Genomic DNA, 15,289 nt, shown 5'->3' with positions numbered 1-15,289 from the left:
CATGGGTCACTGGGCAGATTTGGGTCCTGAACACCTGGTTTGCATTCTTACTGCATCAATAAAGTAATCCTTTTGGTATATTTAAACTAACAGTATATTACTTCTTCTCTATTTCCAGATCAGCAAAAACAAGATTTTTCTATTGCTGCTGGCATGCAATACTCCATTGGAGATAAATGTAAAGTAAGTAGCATTGAATTGTAGTTTATAGGTACATTAAGATTTTGCTCAAGATGTCAATTTTCCCTCTTTGTTAACTACTTTGATATTGCTACTTTATAAATACTTTTGACTTGTGTCTTCAGCTGAGCATGTACTTGTCCTTAAATTGTTGGCAGTGTTCATGACTTAGAGCATGATGTACAACTGATCAGTGCAATTTTGTTCCATTAAAAAAATCACAAGGTTAACTCTGAGAGTATATGTGGTAAGGTGATTGTGAGCCTTAACATGAAGCATGGAACTGTATGTCCATGTGTTGGTTTGACACTGGAAATAGTGGTTGCTCTGTGTATATTGGCTTTGATAAAAATCTCAGCACTTCCCAGTAATGAAGTACAGCTTGCTTTAGTTACTGCAGATCCTGGAGTTTTGGGCGCTTCTTCCTCTCAGAGTGTTGCAACTGTGTTACACAATTGGTCTTCAAATTCTATTAAGACTTGTATTAAGTGTTGCTGCTTAGGAACAATCAAGGTTTGCCATTAAATTCTGGATTTGTAGATTAGTCTCGTTAAGTGTGTTAATTAAACTTGTGGTACTCACCTAAACGTGTTTCTTTCTAGGACATTTGACCATCTATTAAAGTTATTAATATTAATGACAAAATATTCAGTTGGGTTAATCATACAGCACAGGGGCTCTTTCAGTTTGTACTTTTTTATTTGCGTGATGGAATCAACCACAGTGACTAAACTGCAGGGAAAACACATCTCCAAACCTAAAAAAAACCCCAGCCACAAAATACTCCACAAAGCCACAAGGCCTCAAACCCCCTGGCCCCCAAACCAAACCAACCTAATGCTGAGTTGATTATTTATTGCTTAATAGTCCAGGCTTAAAATGTGCATTTAAGATCCTAAGGCTGTCTTGTGTGGTATTTATTTACAGATATTATTAGGAGAAAACACTCTGGTAATTACATACTCTATCTGTCAAAATTTCTGTGTATGTGGCAAGACGGTAAATATATAGTATAAAAACATGGGAAGAAAACATGAAGTGAATAGTGAAAATTAGAGTTGACCAAATTAATACAGCTTTAAAGCCAAATACTGTAGTGAAACATTAAGACATTTATTTTTTATACAACAGAAGAGTTTTAAGAACATAGAATGTCAGACAACTAACGCTATGATCATGTCTAAAGAAATTTTTTTGATTGTTCTTAAAAAAACCTTCTGAAGAGTAACTCCTGAAGTAATTTATGTTCATTATGTTCCTAATTAGACTACATTTCACTGAAGTGGATTTTAATAGGGAAAGGTTTTGAGTTTTATTGTGAGAGAGAGTGTTTTCAGTAAAGCTGAAAAGCCTGGCTGCACTGATTGCTTTTAACTTTCTCATGTGGTTTTGAAAAGCATATTTCATTAAGTAGGGTTCCTCAGCAAGCTGTTTATGGGCTATTTGTTTAGTGTTGTGTGTGTGTTTGTTTTAATAGTATTTTTATTTTGTTTTGAAGAAGCAATAGGGGTTGAAGATTGGCTTTTGATTCATTTATTGAACTGTGATGTGTATTTTTTAGGTCTTCTGTTGCCCAGAGGAAAATTTCTGTTTCTTATTGTTTATATTTTAAAGGGCTAGCTCCTCTCACAGTTGTCTGTGGAACTAATCCACTTTTTTTTCTTGCTCTTGCTCTTTGCAGGTGCGCTTAGACCATAATGGGAAATTTTATAATGCCCATATTCAAGAAGTTTGTTCAGAGAATGGGCCAGTTGTTGTGTTTGTAGAAGAGCTTGGAGCAAAGTGAGTGCTTAATCTCTTTTGGAAGGGAGCAACAAAGTGAAGAAAGCATTACTTTGGTTCAGAGTTAACTTCAGCCCCCAAAATGTATCTGTTTCTTTGCTTGGAGCAGTACTACCACAGATTTGTTAAGAAAGCATCATACTATTTAAACAAGGAAAAATTGATTATCATTTCATACTTCTTTCTGTAGTGCCAAGTAGTCTGGGTATTATTTGTAGAGTAGAATAGTAATTACATCAGTAGTATTATAATTTTTGTGCACAAGATTCATTCCTAAACAGATTGACAGCAGGCTAATAAGGTGTTGCTTGGACTTAATAATTAGATGCTGGATTTGTGACAAGCTTTTCATATTGAAAGATCCATTAGAGCTGCTCTGGTGGTTGAGTAGCTCTGCCTGATCTCATACAGGGTGCCAGGTTGCTCTTTAGATCAGCATCATCTTTGCCCTACCTGGGGCAAAAAAGTGTTTGAAGTTGTTGTTGTGGGCTGTGGATTTGATGGTTTTGGTTGTGTGGGGTTTTTTGTTTGTTGGGGTGTTTTGGTGGGGAGGGGGCAGGGAGAGAGGAGTTTGAGACATCTTGAGCTCTGCTATAAGTCCTGTGATTTATGGGTCAAAAACCCCACACTGATTGTAGTTTGGGAAGAGGACACACTTTCACTCAAGGCAAATGGGAAAGATGCCCATTTATCTCATTTGGTCACCATTAAAAAAATAATTATGATGATCTGAAGATTATCTTGCAGTTTGAATCCTTTTTAAATTGGAATTTAACTTGTTTGAGTAAAGTAAATATATAATGAATATATTATACTAGTTATATATTTACATTATTCTATTAATATAGAATATATTACCTTCTAGTTAGTATTACTATATTACTATATAATATAGTATATACTATACTATATAGTATTATATTACTGTAGAATAAATATATAAATAAATAACCTGTCAAATAATGTAAACAGTTGCTTGGACCATCTCTAGCATCCTCAGTTAAAAAGGCAGTAATTGTTCTGGGATATACGCTGTCAATGTAACATCTTTTAATCTTGGCACCTATTGCAACATTGGTAATAAATTTATCTAAGTATATTGCTTTTACCTAATTATATTGCTTTTTGGGATCATTCTCTTTTTCTGTCTGCCTTGCAAGCACTTCACAAATGGCTGATCATTCTTTACTAAGTTTGTGTCAACTTGCTAGTTTTATGTAAAAAGGAATAAAAAAGGGTTTGCTGTTCTACACATTGCTTGGGTGTAGTCATAAAGGCAAAGAACTTTGAAAACAATGTTCTCAAAAATGGAAAGATCTGTCAGTATTAGTGAACATGTGGTATTAATTTATGCAAGCCCCAGTCTGGTCTTTTAAGATATTATTCCCTCCATAATTCCTTGTTTTGTAGGCATGCTGTCTCACTGAAGAGCCTTAAACCTCTTCCACAGACCTCTCCTATGGAGGGCTGGAACACTGTGCCAGGGAAGAAGATTAAAAAGTTTTACCCAACATGGGGGCAGAATGCTCAGCCTGGTAGGACTGTACCTGTCTTTGTGTGGCAGAACCTCCTTTGTCAGATGTTTTGTCCCAAAGAGCTTAAAAGTATGATTAAAACAAGTGTCTTACCCGTTTTCACGTTGTTATCACAGATGCAGAGTGCAGAGGGCCAAAGAATCAGAGCAAGTCAATCAAACCCCAGTCAGCACTACCTCCTCGACTTCAGCATACTGTGGGAACCAGGCAGCACCAGTTCTTGTGTTCTGGGCCCCAACCTCATCAGACCTCAACTGAGCAGAAAGCTCCGGGCAGGAATCCTTCCCAGTCTGCAAGGTAAACCTGCAAACAGCATCTTCCCTGGCTTGAACTCTTAACTGAGCTTCTGGAAGCCCAGGTATCTGCTTCAGGTGCTTCCAGCATACTCTTCTGAAATACATTGCCATTGAATGCTTAGGAAGTGTCCCAGGTCCTTAAGAATACACACAAGCACGGGAAAAATATTTTTTTTTTTTTTTGTGCATGGCAGAAACTGCCTACAAAGCCACTTTTTTTTTCTTGGAAAGTAGATGTTAGTGTGGCTTATGTTGTAGTTGTTTTTCTCGAAAGGTCCATTAAAGCACCGAGCTTTTCTGGTGGTTGAGTAGCTCTGCCTGATCTCATACAGGGTGCCAGGATGCTCTTTAGATCAGCATCATCTTTGCCCTACCTGGGGCAAAAAAGTGTTTGAAGTTGTTGTTGTGGGCTGTGGATTTGATGGTTTTGGTTGTGTGGGGTGGGGTTTTTTGTTTTGGTTGGGGCTGAAATAATGCTGCAAGTGCTTCTTGGGCATGGCTAAGATCTTCCCTCCGCTTCTGCTGAACCTGTCATAGGGGACTGCTGTGTTCTGACTTACCATTTGAAAGGAGTATTAAAAGAGTGTTCTGCCTGCATTTGTTGGTGGTGACTTTTTGATTCCTTGGGCTGCTGCAGCAGTTTCTATTTCCATACTTGCATCTTTCTTTCTCCTGAGGCAGGAGTTAGTGTTGGTTTGCTGCAGTGTCTCGGTGTGAGCGATGCTCTCTGTTTCGTGCGCAGGAAGGCGGAGCGTGAGCGCGGCGAGGAGCTGAGCCAGCACGGCGGCAGCAGGGACTGTCACTACTTTGGGCTGTCCCCCGAGGAGCGCAGGGAGAAGCAGGCTATAGAGGAGTCCCGCTCCCTCTACGAGATCCAGCAGAGGGATGAACAAGCTTTTCCTGCTCTTTGCAATGTATGCTGCATTCCTTGCCATTACCTTGCCTGTGAACCTTTCATTAGCCATTGGTTTGCTGTCCTTGAGTCACACTGCAATTCAGGAATGAGGGATATTTGTTTTGCACTTGCTTTGTAATTAGAAGCACAGGTATCTACAATGGTTTATATGTTAAAGATAAGAAAATACACCTAGTATATAATAATTGAACATCCACTACACGGTGCTTTAGGTGTGTAAATATGGGAGACACGTGAGCATCTGTATTTGTAGGATTTTGGAGAGATCATTCTACTGATGCAATTTTAATGAAAGTGGGTGGGAGTCCCAGTACATCCAGGGAAGCGAGCAGATCCTGTGGATAAAGAGCTACTTTCCACATAGGCTTCTTCCAGAGATGTGTGGGGCTTTTTGGGTGTAAATCCTAGGGCAAACAGAAACAAGGATGGGAAGAAAGGCTTCAGTCTTTCTCCTAGTGAAAGACAGAGATTGCTCTCTCCTGGGCAGTAACAGTTTGCTGTATTTGCTCACCTGCAGGAGGAGGATGTGATTTATTGTTTGAGTGAAACAGATTTTGTCACGTCAGCTAGTGACACGAATGCTCTTAAAGGGCACTTGGCAAAAGGTAGCAATGAATGTGAAAGAGGAGATGAATGGCTCAGTATCCTGCAGAGACTCTTCCTCTTTCTGCCTGTTACAGACATAGATATTATTTGTCATGAAGGATAATAGTATCATAGCAGATGATGGTAAGGTGTCACTGGACTGATTACATGAAGTGATATTTCTGCTTTTGTCAACTTCTTCAGAACCAGTTAGTCTGTCAGGCTGCTACACAAACTGTGGATAATGTAAACCAGAAAAAGTTCTCCAATAGTGAAAGAAGAAACAGCAAGTGGACAGCAGAGGTGGAAGAGCAGAAGGAGAAAGGTAAAACTAAATGGATTTTATTTGCTTGGTTTTGTTACCAGCAATTGAATTTATTCAAGATGGGGCATCTGTTTAGGCAATGAGGGAAAAGTTATCCTAAGTAGCAGTGCCAAACTAAACTGGGCTGGAGGGTAGCAAGGGTGTGGTTTGTGAAGAAAGTACATTTCCCTGCTTTGTGAATGTGGCTGAGAGAGTAGACTCCTGGCTGGAATTTTTGTAGTAAATGGGAATAAAAATGAGAAAAACTAAGACTTGTCAAAGCTACCCTAAATTAGATCCTTTTGAAATTCTAGTGTGTCTGGCAGAAAGTGCCAGTGGGAAGTAAGAGTAATTTATGAAGCAGGTAAAAGCATTTACTGTGGCATGGTTAAGAATTAGCATACCTTGGTACAGGAGGTGGAGAAGAAGGGTTGGAAAAACAAACCTGTTTACAGTAAAAAGCTCTGTCACATGGTCAAAATTTTGTTTGGGTTTTCTCTCTCCCCCCAGTCGGTTACAACACTTCAGCTTCTCTTCATGGACTTAAAGCTTTTCCTCCTCTGTGAGGAAGTGGAACATGGCAGTAATAGAAGAAAGCTGTAGGTGCCAGGAGGAGGTAGTTAGTAAATCTCTGCTAATTGCAAAGGAATTTTTTAAGGAACGTTCACACTTTTAAAGAAATGTTCACCTAGAGAAAGCTGGAGAGAAAGTAAAGACTCCACTGTCATGATGAATTTGGCTGAAGGGCATGGCATGTCCAGCTTTCTCTGCTTTTTGTGATACACATTTGCATTGCCTCTTGTGAAACTAGGTTAACAATCCTATGGGAATCAAGTATACTTCCTTCTGAGTGTTTAGGGATTTCTATTGCTGCTTGCGGATTTGGCAGTAATTCTCAAAATCAATGCTGTTTCCATTTATACTGCTGTCTAGTTGTGACAGAGTATATAATAAGCTTTTAAAAAGTCTATATCTACTACTGAATAATCTGGGCATGAGTTTGATTGACAAGCAGTGATAGCTAGGTCTGAACATAAGCCAGCATGTGAAGAGCTTGTTCAGATCCTATTATGTCACAACTGTTTTTTAACTGTCTTCCCCACCAAAGTGTTTGCTGGTGCTTGAGGAATGAGACTTTGTGCAGCAGTCTGAAAACTTTTTTTGATCTTTTAATCCACTGCAACATTCTAAATTTTTTTTTAATCAGTCAAAAGTAGACAAGACTTCGAGCTTCTTTTGTCTTAGCACTTCAGTATGAAAATGCCAATCAGAGCACTTTCCCCTTAAGAGAAGTACAAACTTTTGTTTCATTAGGAGCACTTTAGGATGAATACATTTAAAGGGACAGCTGCATTTCATTCCTGCTTTCCCCAAGCATCACTGAAATGGTTTCCAAACATCACTAAAGAACTCCTGTAGAGTTGCAGAACCCAGATTGAAGTAGCTGCTCTGTTACTATCCAAATAACTGTTTGTTTTAGATGCTTTGATCTTTGGTAAAAATAGAAATTTAAGTTTTCTGAAGTAGTTATATACTAAGGTACAGGTTTAGTTTTGAAAGTTTAATTTTGGAAAGACAAACTAACTGGCTTAAGTTTTGATAGCCATAAGTGGTGTAATGGTTCATTTACTAGGTTATGTCTTGGTGTTGCAGAGTCAAATTCCAGGCAGATCCACTTAAGTCAGAAGCTTGAGCCAAATTCATCTGAGGTAATCTTAAAGAAAAGACCAAATTTTTTTTTAATGTTATTGCTTCTCTGATACATGATTAGCAGAGCAATAGCTGCCTTTAGAGCTGTGATTGCTGCTGCTGCTTTACAGCTTTTAGTGAAATACTCCTAAGGCTGGAGGCTTGTATTTCTGTCAGCTTTCCTCAGCCCTGTAACCAATACTTAGTCTTTCTCTGCAATCAGAGTCCTCAAACCTGGGCTATTGAGAGCACTTACAAATCTGGATTTGTAATTACTTAGTACAGTCTGTACTTCCAGTATAATGGGACCACAGAAGATTTGATGTTTGCTAATAGCTATTGTGCTAACAGACCATGAGCTCTGAAGTTCAGCGAAGATTTATGGCCTCCTGTTGGCTTTTAACCTTTGCTGTCCTTTCAATGAGCAAAATGTCACACTAGTATAATATGTGATGGGTGCTTAGCCCACTTTGTATGGAGTGTGGTTTACTGTTTGTGAATAACTCTTTGTAAAGTTAATCTTACTATTAGACTAGCTGTGTATGTTGTTTCTAACTTTGCTTTAGAAGAATAGTCAAGATGAGAGTTATCCAAAAGCTTCATCTCCTTTGGAACAAGTAAAAACAGATTCTCCGATTCTTGCTGAGCAAGTAAGAAATGTTTGTTTGATTTCAAAGTTTTCCAGTCAGGAGACTTCAGACAAAGGGGAGCTCCATCACAGCCACGTATGTATCACAATACTGGCTTTTAATTACACAGTCATTTCTATGGTGATAATGCTAAAATTTCATATTTACAGTTAGGAATCTGTTATGTCCAGCATATAGATTGTAAGAGAACAACCCCTGATAGAAAAGTAAATCTGTTATTTTCTGAGAGAGGGGTTATGTCATATCTTACCAAGGTAGAAATTTAAATTCTTTAGCATTTCCTTTTTAGGTTTCTCTGAGGTTATTGGTAATTGCTTGTGAGGGTGGCTTTTATTTTGGGTGGGAGATACTCAAAGCTTGAGGAGGTAGTTCTAGCACTGCTGGCTCTGTGGTACAGGCATGGCTGGACAGAGCTCAGAGATCTGCACACACTGATGCAGCTCAGGTCTCTTTGGGTATGTTCCTAGTTAGTACTTCCCTGTGGGTGTGGTGGTAGTCCAGATAAGGCTGTGAGTTCATCAGGGTCACCAGCCGTGATGGGATTCAGATTTGTTTGTTTTTCCAGAACCTGACCGAGTGCTTGCCCAGCGTAACTCCGACACCCTCTCCAGTCTTCTCTGAGGTGCATTTACCTCCAGCAGTGCCTTCTGTACCAGCCATTGTGCCAGCTTGGCCAAGTGAGCCAGCAACATATGGACCAGCAGGTTTGCAAAAATACTAACATAAATCAGAAATTACTAACCCTGGAAAATAATTTACCTCTCTTACTAAGTTGAAGATAGACCCAGGAGACAGTGTCTTGTATAATTTCATATTCCAAAGTCAGGCATTCATAGGAATGTAGTTTCTCACTGCTGAAAGCTAGTGAGAGTTTTAACACATCTTTGATTGTCTGTATGTACAGTTTGCTTGACTCCCAACCTGAAAGGTACAAGAGGGTTGTGTACTTCATTGGCCTTTTTTCCTCTTGAGTGGGATAGCATTGAGTTTTGAGGATCTGCTTAAGGTAGAACATATTGTCAGCATGTTGAAACCTGGTAAGTGTTTGTGCTCTGTGTCCCATGTAACAGCAGCCTCCTTGGTTTACTCCTGAGGACTCAGCTTGGGACTTGTATGTCTGAAACTAATGAGATCCATTAGGACCTGAGCTGCAAAGCCAGTGTAATGGGTTTTGGTGTGCTGTGTCCATCTTGTGGTCTGTGGAGTTAGAATCAGTAATGCTCGTTAGATCAGGTGCTGCATTTTCTCTCACACTGCTGCTTCTGTGCAAGAGCCAGCTTTCAGATCAGCCTGCTTTGTTCACATGAGACAGTCACAATGCTATCTCACTTGACTGTGTCTGTGACAGAAGATGTGCAGGCCAGTTGATCTAAGCTCAGATTCAGAGTTGACTCTAAATGACTAGTCAGAATGAGAACTTCAGGGATTCACATGAAAGTTTCAGTTCACCCATTTTTCCTCCTTCCTATTTCCTTCTGGCATTCATAATTGTAAAAAAGAAACATGAGATCAGTTTAGCTATTTCTGGAAAGCTTAGCTAAATTGTTTCAATCTTTCTGAAAACTATTCTCTGCATTTTGAATCCTGCTTTTCTGATGTCTTTTGGTTTGTGATTATTTATAGATATGCATTGATACCTGTTCTCTTTCTATACATATATATGTATCTGTTTTGGGATTTTTTGCCTCTAGGTATTCCAACCCAAATACCTGCTTCTTCACTGATGCCAGGACCAGCCACGGGACCTGACTCTATTGTATCACAGGCTCAGGTAACATCTGCTTCAGGTGCTGGAGTTCCTGTGTGGCTACAAGCAGTTAACCAGCCTTTAATGCCTTTGCCTCAGACTCTGAATCCCTACCAGGATCCGCTCTACCCAGGATTCCCTTTTAATGAAAAGGGAGAAAGAGCTGTTGCACCTCCTTACTCCCTGTGCAGTACTGGGGATGACTTACCTAAAGGTGAGAAGTCTGAATTTGACACCATTTTTTCTAATAGGTCTTCTATTCTTAAAATGTAGATAAACACAACTGTTTTTGGTCCTGTTGTCATTCTTTGTCCAAAGATCCAATAGTTGTCATTCTGTGATTTAAGATGTGGGAGGGAATATTGAACAGAGTTGTAACTCTTTAGTTTGTATTTCCAACACTGTGACTGTTTCAAGTGGTTACACCTGGAAATCTGGTAGGATCACTTTGTAGCTCTTAGCTTGCCCCATCATAAGGTTTGAGGTTTTATGCATGTAAAGAATTATCTTTGGAGAAGTGCTCCTGTCAGAGTAATAGGTTTGCTCATGTCTTTTAAAAGCTTGGAAGCTGTTGAGCATTTCCTTACTGACCTGGGAAAATACAGGTTTTGGCATACTATGAATGCAAGGTATGTCCATAAAGAACATCTCATGTCTGACTGCACAGTGGTGTTTCTTTAGTGAAGGGTTTCTTTAACAACTAGAAGTTCACAAACTGTTAAAACTGAAATTTAAACTGCTGTTGTGTTCTAGATACCTTACTGTGGCAAAAAACCCCAACTTAATCAATTGAAGACATGCAAGTAGTAACTTAATATTGGTGTTCTCTGCTGAAATGGAACTTCATGAAGTTTTTGTATCAGATGAAATATTTTAGGTCCTTATAAATATTCTTCCTTTTTTTTTTTTAGATAAGAATATTCTTAGATTTTTCTTCAATCTTGGTGTGAAGGTAACTCTTCAAACTTCCTTATGTTTTCATTTTTGTTACAAAAACCACTTGTGAATAATTGTTGGCACTCAGAGTGCAGAAAATTTGTTGCTGCAGGTGTACATTTCAAGTCCATCTTTCAGACTGAAATACTTCCTTATTTTGTGTTCTGTTAACTGGGATTCCAGCAGTTGTCCACAGTGCACTTGAAGTCAGCAGAATTCAAATTCATATCAGTAGCATAGTGAGACTTGGCTTCCAACTGTGGCTGCACAGCCAGCAAATTGTGCTTTACAAAGTCACAGATGAATTGTGAATGTGAAGATGGTTCTTTTGGATGGCATATATAGGGAATGAGAAAATGCCCTCGGACTCCAACCATAGCTGTGTACTGGCAAAGCCACTGCGGTGCAGATCCTAAAGTCTTTCCCTGGGGCCACTCCCTTAAGTACCCTGCATGTCTGTTCTTTCTGCTCAGGCTAATGATAATAGTGTTCTATCCTTTCAGTAATTATAGTAGTGTGTATGTGTAAATGTGGTGCACATCTGTGGTGAGGTTAGGCTCAGAGGCTTAGCCAAAACCCAACATTTTCCATTGCTTGGCAAGGCAAAGTTGTTTGCTTTCTTTCTCCCTTCTGCACAAATTAATGTTCCTTTTTTACCTTCTTACTCCTTCTGTCAGGCAAACTACTTGGGGCAAGGTGCTGAGAGCTCTTGGGCTTATTTCATGGGACTTTGGCCATAGCAACAATATTGTTTTGTGTCTGGGCATGAAAAGGGAATATTCAGCACAGTTTCCAATGTCAGTTTGATACCTCTGCCTAATAGAAGTCTCTGTGCTTAACAGGAGATCCATAAGTCGTTAATTAGCAAGTTGTCACCCCATTGCATTCAAACAGCCTGAGTTTCCTAAGCTGACGTGCTTGGGACTCTCCTTACTGCTGCTGTGGATAATTTAGGTTCTCGCCTGTCGTTTGGTGCTTCAGCACCATCTGCTGGTCCCAGCCCACCTTCTAGTGGCTGTGCTGCTCTGCTGGTGTCCCAGGGCACAGCAGGCCCGGGAAATGCCCTCTGCATTGTCTGTCTGCTGCTCTGCTCCAGACCCTGCCCTGCCCATTGAGAGGGAAAGGGCTCCTGCAGAGGAGTTCTGCATAGGCTTTCCAGGATGGTTTGCTCCAGGAACTGTCTCTACAGAGCCCAATTCATTAATGTGGAGGTAGAGAAAAGGGAAAGGGTCACCACCTGAGTTGGACAACTTCATTGTAGTGGCCTTTGCAAGTGAGGTCTAGTAGAAGAAATTGCCAATTAGTAAATGTGATTCTGGAAAATGAGTTTCAAATGTTTCTCTTCAAAAACATGCTAGAGTATGACTTGCTAAGTCAAGCTTTATGTCTTTAACCATATAGAAATTGATACTAAGTTTTCTTACTGATCATAACTGTTGCCCATTTCAACTGCATTTGGAAGGAAAACAAAAAATAAGAACACCATCCTAGAGTCGTATGATTTAGAATGGAGGGCAGTCACTGTAAAGAAAATTCTTTTTCTTTATCTCCTATATTGTTTTGAAATGGTAAATGACTGATGTGCTTTTATGTCTCTGTGAACATTCAAAAGACCAAATAACTGATTTAAATCTTTTTTTTTTCCCCTGCTGTCTTGCAGGCATACAGTTGTCCCATGTGGGCACCCCATTCTTACCTGTACCCCCTGCACCAGGCCTATTTAGCTGCTTGTAGAATGTACCCAAACGTGTCCCTGCCTGTGTATCCGCACAACCCCTGGTTCCAGGAGGCTGCTCCCGCTCAGAATGAAAACGACCCTGCACGACCAAACAGGCACTTTGCTGTCCAGACCGAGGCCAGGTCCAATGGTCAGATTCCACAGGTTGACAGATCTCCATCACTGCCTCTGATCATACCTTCAGCTCAGGTGACGGAAAGTCAAGGACAGGTCTGTGTGGAACCGGAGAATCCCGCGCAGGCTCTTCATGCCAACTACGAGGAGTCCCTGAGAGGGAAAAATATGTTCCCGCAGCCTCCCTTTGGACACAATCACTTCCTAGGAGCTGTTCCAATAGCGCCTCCTTTCTTTCCTCACTTCTGGTATGGGTACCCAGTTCAGGGTTTCATTGAGAATTCAGTTGCAAGACCTAACCTTGTCTTGTCTCCTGAGGACAAAGAGGCAGCAGCTGGCAGCTCTGCCAGCATGTATGTGGGCAAAGAGTGCAGCCCTCCAGTTCCTGGAGTGAACTGTGCCGAGCAACTCCAGAAGACCAACAGTGGCTCCAATACCGTCCCATTCCCAGTGGCTGCTGCAGGGACCCCAAAAGACACTTCAGCCAGGGCACCTCAGCTGGAGCAAACCTGTCCTGCTGCTCCTAAGCAGAAAGCAGCCGGGCAGCAGCATCGCCCTCCACAGACGCAGGGCCCAGAGAGGCCGGCGGCAGGGCCCAGCACGCAGGCGCTGCTGGCAGAACCTCCCAAAAACGAACTGAAAGCCGGCACTCCCGGCCGGAAGGAGAGGCCTGCTAAAGGGAGAGAGTCCAAGGGCGCTGGGAACGTGCAGCCGGACAGCAGGGCCCAGAGAACGAGGGAGGAGAGCTCTGAAGACGACACGGAGGTTTCCGACATGCTGAGGAGCGGCAGGTCCAAGCAGTTCTATAACCAGACTTACGGAGGAGGCAGAAGGCCCAGACCTGACAGGGGTTATTCCAGCAGGGGAGGATACCAGTTCCAAAGAAGTGAGGAGGCCTGGAAAGGACCACCCAGCAGAAGCAGAGATGACGGCTACCAGTATCAGAGAAACTTTAGAGGGCAGCCATATAGGAACGACAGGAGAAGGGCAGCACTGGGAGATAATCAGAGGGGGCAGCAAGCGTAAAATGAGTGGATAATTGGAAAATTTAAGCAAAAAGTAATTTGAAGTAGCAGTTTAAAATCCTAATTTCTTTTTAGTGAAGTTCAATGATGTTTAATTTTGGGCTAATTTTTGGCAAGTAAAGACTTAGGAGGATGTCAAGTCCTACCATAGGGTTCTCGGGGGGGATTCTAGAATTTGTTTGGCTTAGCAGTTTTTCTTCAATGTCAAACTAGGAAAAAAAAATAGGTTTAGTGTTTGATAATTTTTTTCCCCACAAAGGTTTCCGTTTGTGATAGAAAATGGGTATGTGCGTTTACTAGAGTGACAAATGACAGCATTTGATGTGATCTAGATTCTAAAATTGACAGTAACATTGCACCAAATATAAATGTATATTTTATCATACAATGCCTTAGTTCTGAACTGAGCTAAAGGAATTCTCAGCCTACTGCACTGTTGTCTCTGATATGCTTCCAACCCAAAGGCCTTTCATCTCAAAAAGAAAAAAGTATCTGTCAAACTTGAATGTTTCTCTTGTGTGTTACACGTATGGCAGCCAGCTAACCCTGTGTCTTAGGTATGTTGTATATAGTTCTTTTCATAATCATAGGGTATATTTTTGAATTTTAAAAAGCATTTATTTGTTGAAATCAAAATCAAGACAAGTGGTCAAGAATACCTGTGTATGAACTGATAAGAATGGCTGTTTCCACCATGAATTCTTCTTAATGCTGGTGTGACTAGAATGGTGCCTATGCCAACTGAATAATTACAAAGACAATAAAAATGTAGATGCTATGCATTTCCAAAATAATTCTGCATCTGTTATAATAGCAGAAGTTTTTTTAATGCCACTTTAACACTAATGCACTGACAAATCCTAGATATTTTGTGAGGAGATGCATAAAGTACATGTTACATTTTTTTAAGTTTGTACGATTGAGCTACTGTTCAGTATTCTTTTGTTGTTGCACTGTTGATGTTTTGCATGTACAACTCCTTGCTGGAACTACTTTTAAAAGCAAGAATGGAGAGTCTCAGTGTGCTCTGCTCTTCCCTACAATTCAGAAGAAAGTGGCTTCTGCCTTATATTTTTACACTGTGTCAGAGTTCTGATGCTGTTTCTTCTGAGCCCAGTTACGATCTCCGCAGTGTTCCTGTTGCCTTTGCAGTCTGGATCTTCAGCTGTCCAGGCTCGGAGAGTGCAGTGTGCACAGTATTCACTCAGCTCTGTTGCTCTGTAAAATTGAACTGTTGTGTATATTTTTATATCTCTGTATACAGTAGTGTAGGTGACGGTACCCATTCATTGTGTCTGAGATTGTACACCCTTGGTGCAGATACCAGAGTGATAGTTACATGATACAGTTTGTTTTCAGATGCATGCTATGTATAAAACCCTAATTAAAATAAATGTTTTGTCTTTTCACTTGCTTTCTAAATTATATGTATGTATTTAAACCTGTTGCAATGGTATGAAATGAAATGTTGTTCTTACAGGGCCAGTTGTAGTAAGCAGTAGAATGATGACCAGATTATGGCAGACAGCGAACAAAAAGCAGTCATAAACTCAATTTGGAGTTTTTGTTTTTAGGGGTCATGCTAGAGGCTTTTTGGTTTTTCTTTTTTCAATCTAAATACTTTTCCATTCAGGATTTCAAAAGAGGCAATCTTCACTTTTTCAGGTAGAGAACGAAGCAAGCACTGAAGCATTTAACTGTTGTTACCATTGAGATTCTCTGTTTATTTCAACTCCTTTCAAAATCATAAAGAGGGCTGCATGTTGAGTTTACTGGTGAATTTGAAACTTTG

General features: G+C 40.5%; 1 protein-coding gene across 9 annotated transcripts in view; it reads left to right on the top strand.

Moving 5' to 3' along the window:
- The window catches only part of OTUD4 (OTU deubiquitinase 4), a 28,755-nt gene extending 13,635 nt beyond the window's left edge, over positions 1–15,120 (top strand). For 2 of the 9 annotated variants that reach the window (XM_064711197.1, XM_064711198.1), the window contains 12 exons: positions 119–183; positions 1,862–1,962; positions 3,373–3,497; positions 3,614–3,794; positions 4,536–4,707; positions 5,499–5,619; positions 7,252–7,307; positions 7,854–8,012; positions 8,503–8,641; positions 9,629–9,898; positions 10,596–10,636; positions 12,281–15,119. In XM_064711197.1, coding sequence (XP_064567267.1) covers positions 119–183; positions 1,862–1,962; positions 3,373–3,497; positions 3,614–3,794; positions 4,536–4,707; positions 5,499–5,619; positions 7,252–7,307; positions 7,854–8,012; positions 8,503–8,641; positions 9,629–9,898; positions 10,596–10,636; positions 12,281–13,498 — 2,648 coding nt within the window. In that variant the 3' untranslated portion in view covers positions 13,499–15,119. Of the gene's footprint in view, positions 1–118; positions 184–1,861; positions 1,963–3,372; positions 3,498–3,613; positions 3,795–4,535; positions 4,708–5,498; positions 5,620–7,251; positions 7,308–7,853; positions 8,013–8,502; positions 8,642–9,628; positions 9,899–10,595; positions 10,637–12,280 lie in introns of those variants that run through there. The other 7 variants (XM_064711200.1, XM_064711203.1, XM_064711202.1 and 4 more) reach the window with 7 other exon arrangements.
- The last annotated feature ends 169 nt before the right edge of the window (positions 15,121–15,289 follow it).

The sequence above is a fragment of the Zonotrichia leucophrys genome, chromosome 4 (genome assembly GCF_028769735.1).
Source record: "Zonotrichia leucophrys gambelii isolate GWCS_2022_RI chromosome 4, RI_Zleu_2.0, whole genome shotgun sequence".
Taxonomy (NCBI): domain Eukaryota; kingdom Metazoa; phylum Chordata; class Aves; order Passeriformes; family Passerellidae; genus Zonotrichia; species Zonotrichia leucophrys.
This window is presented reverse-complemented; position numbering and strand designations above follow the sequence as displayed.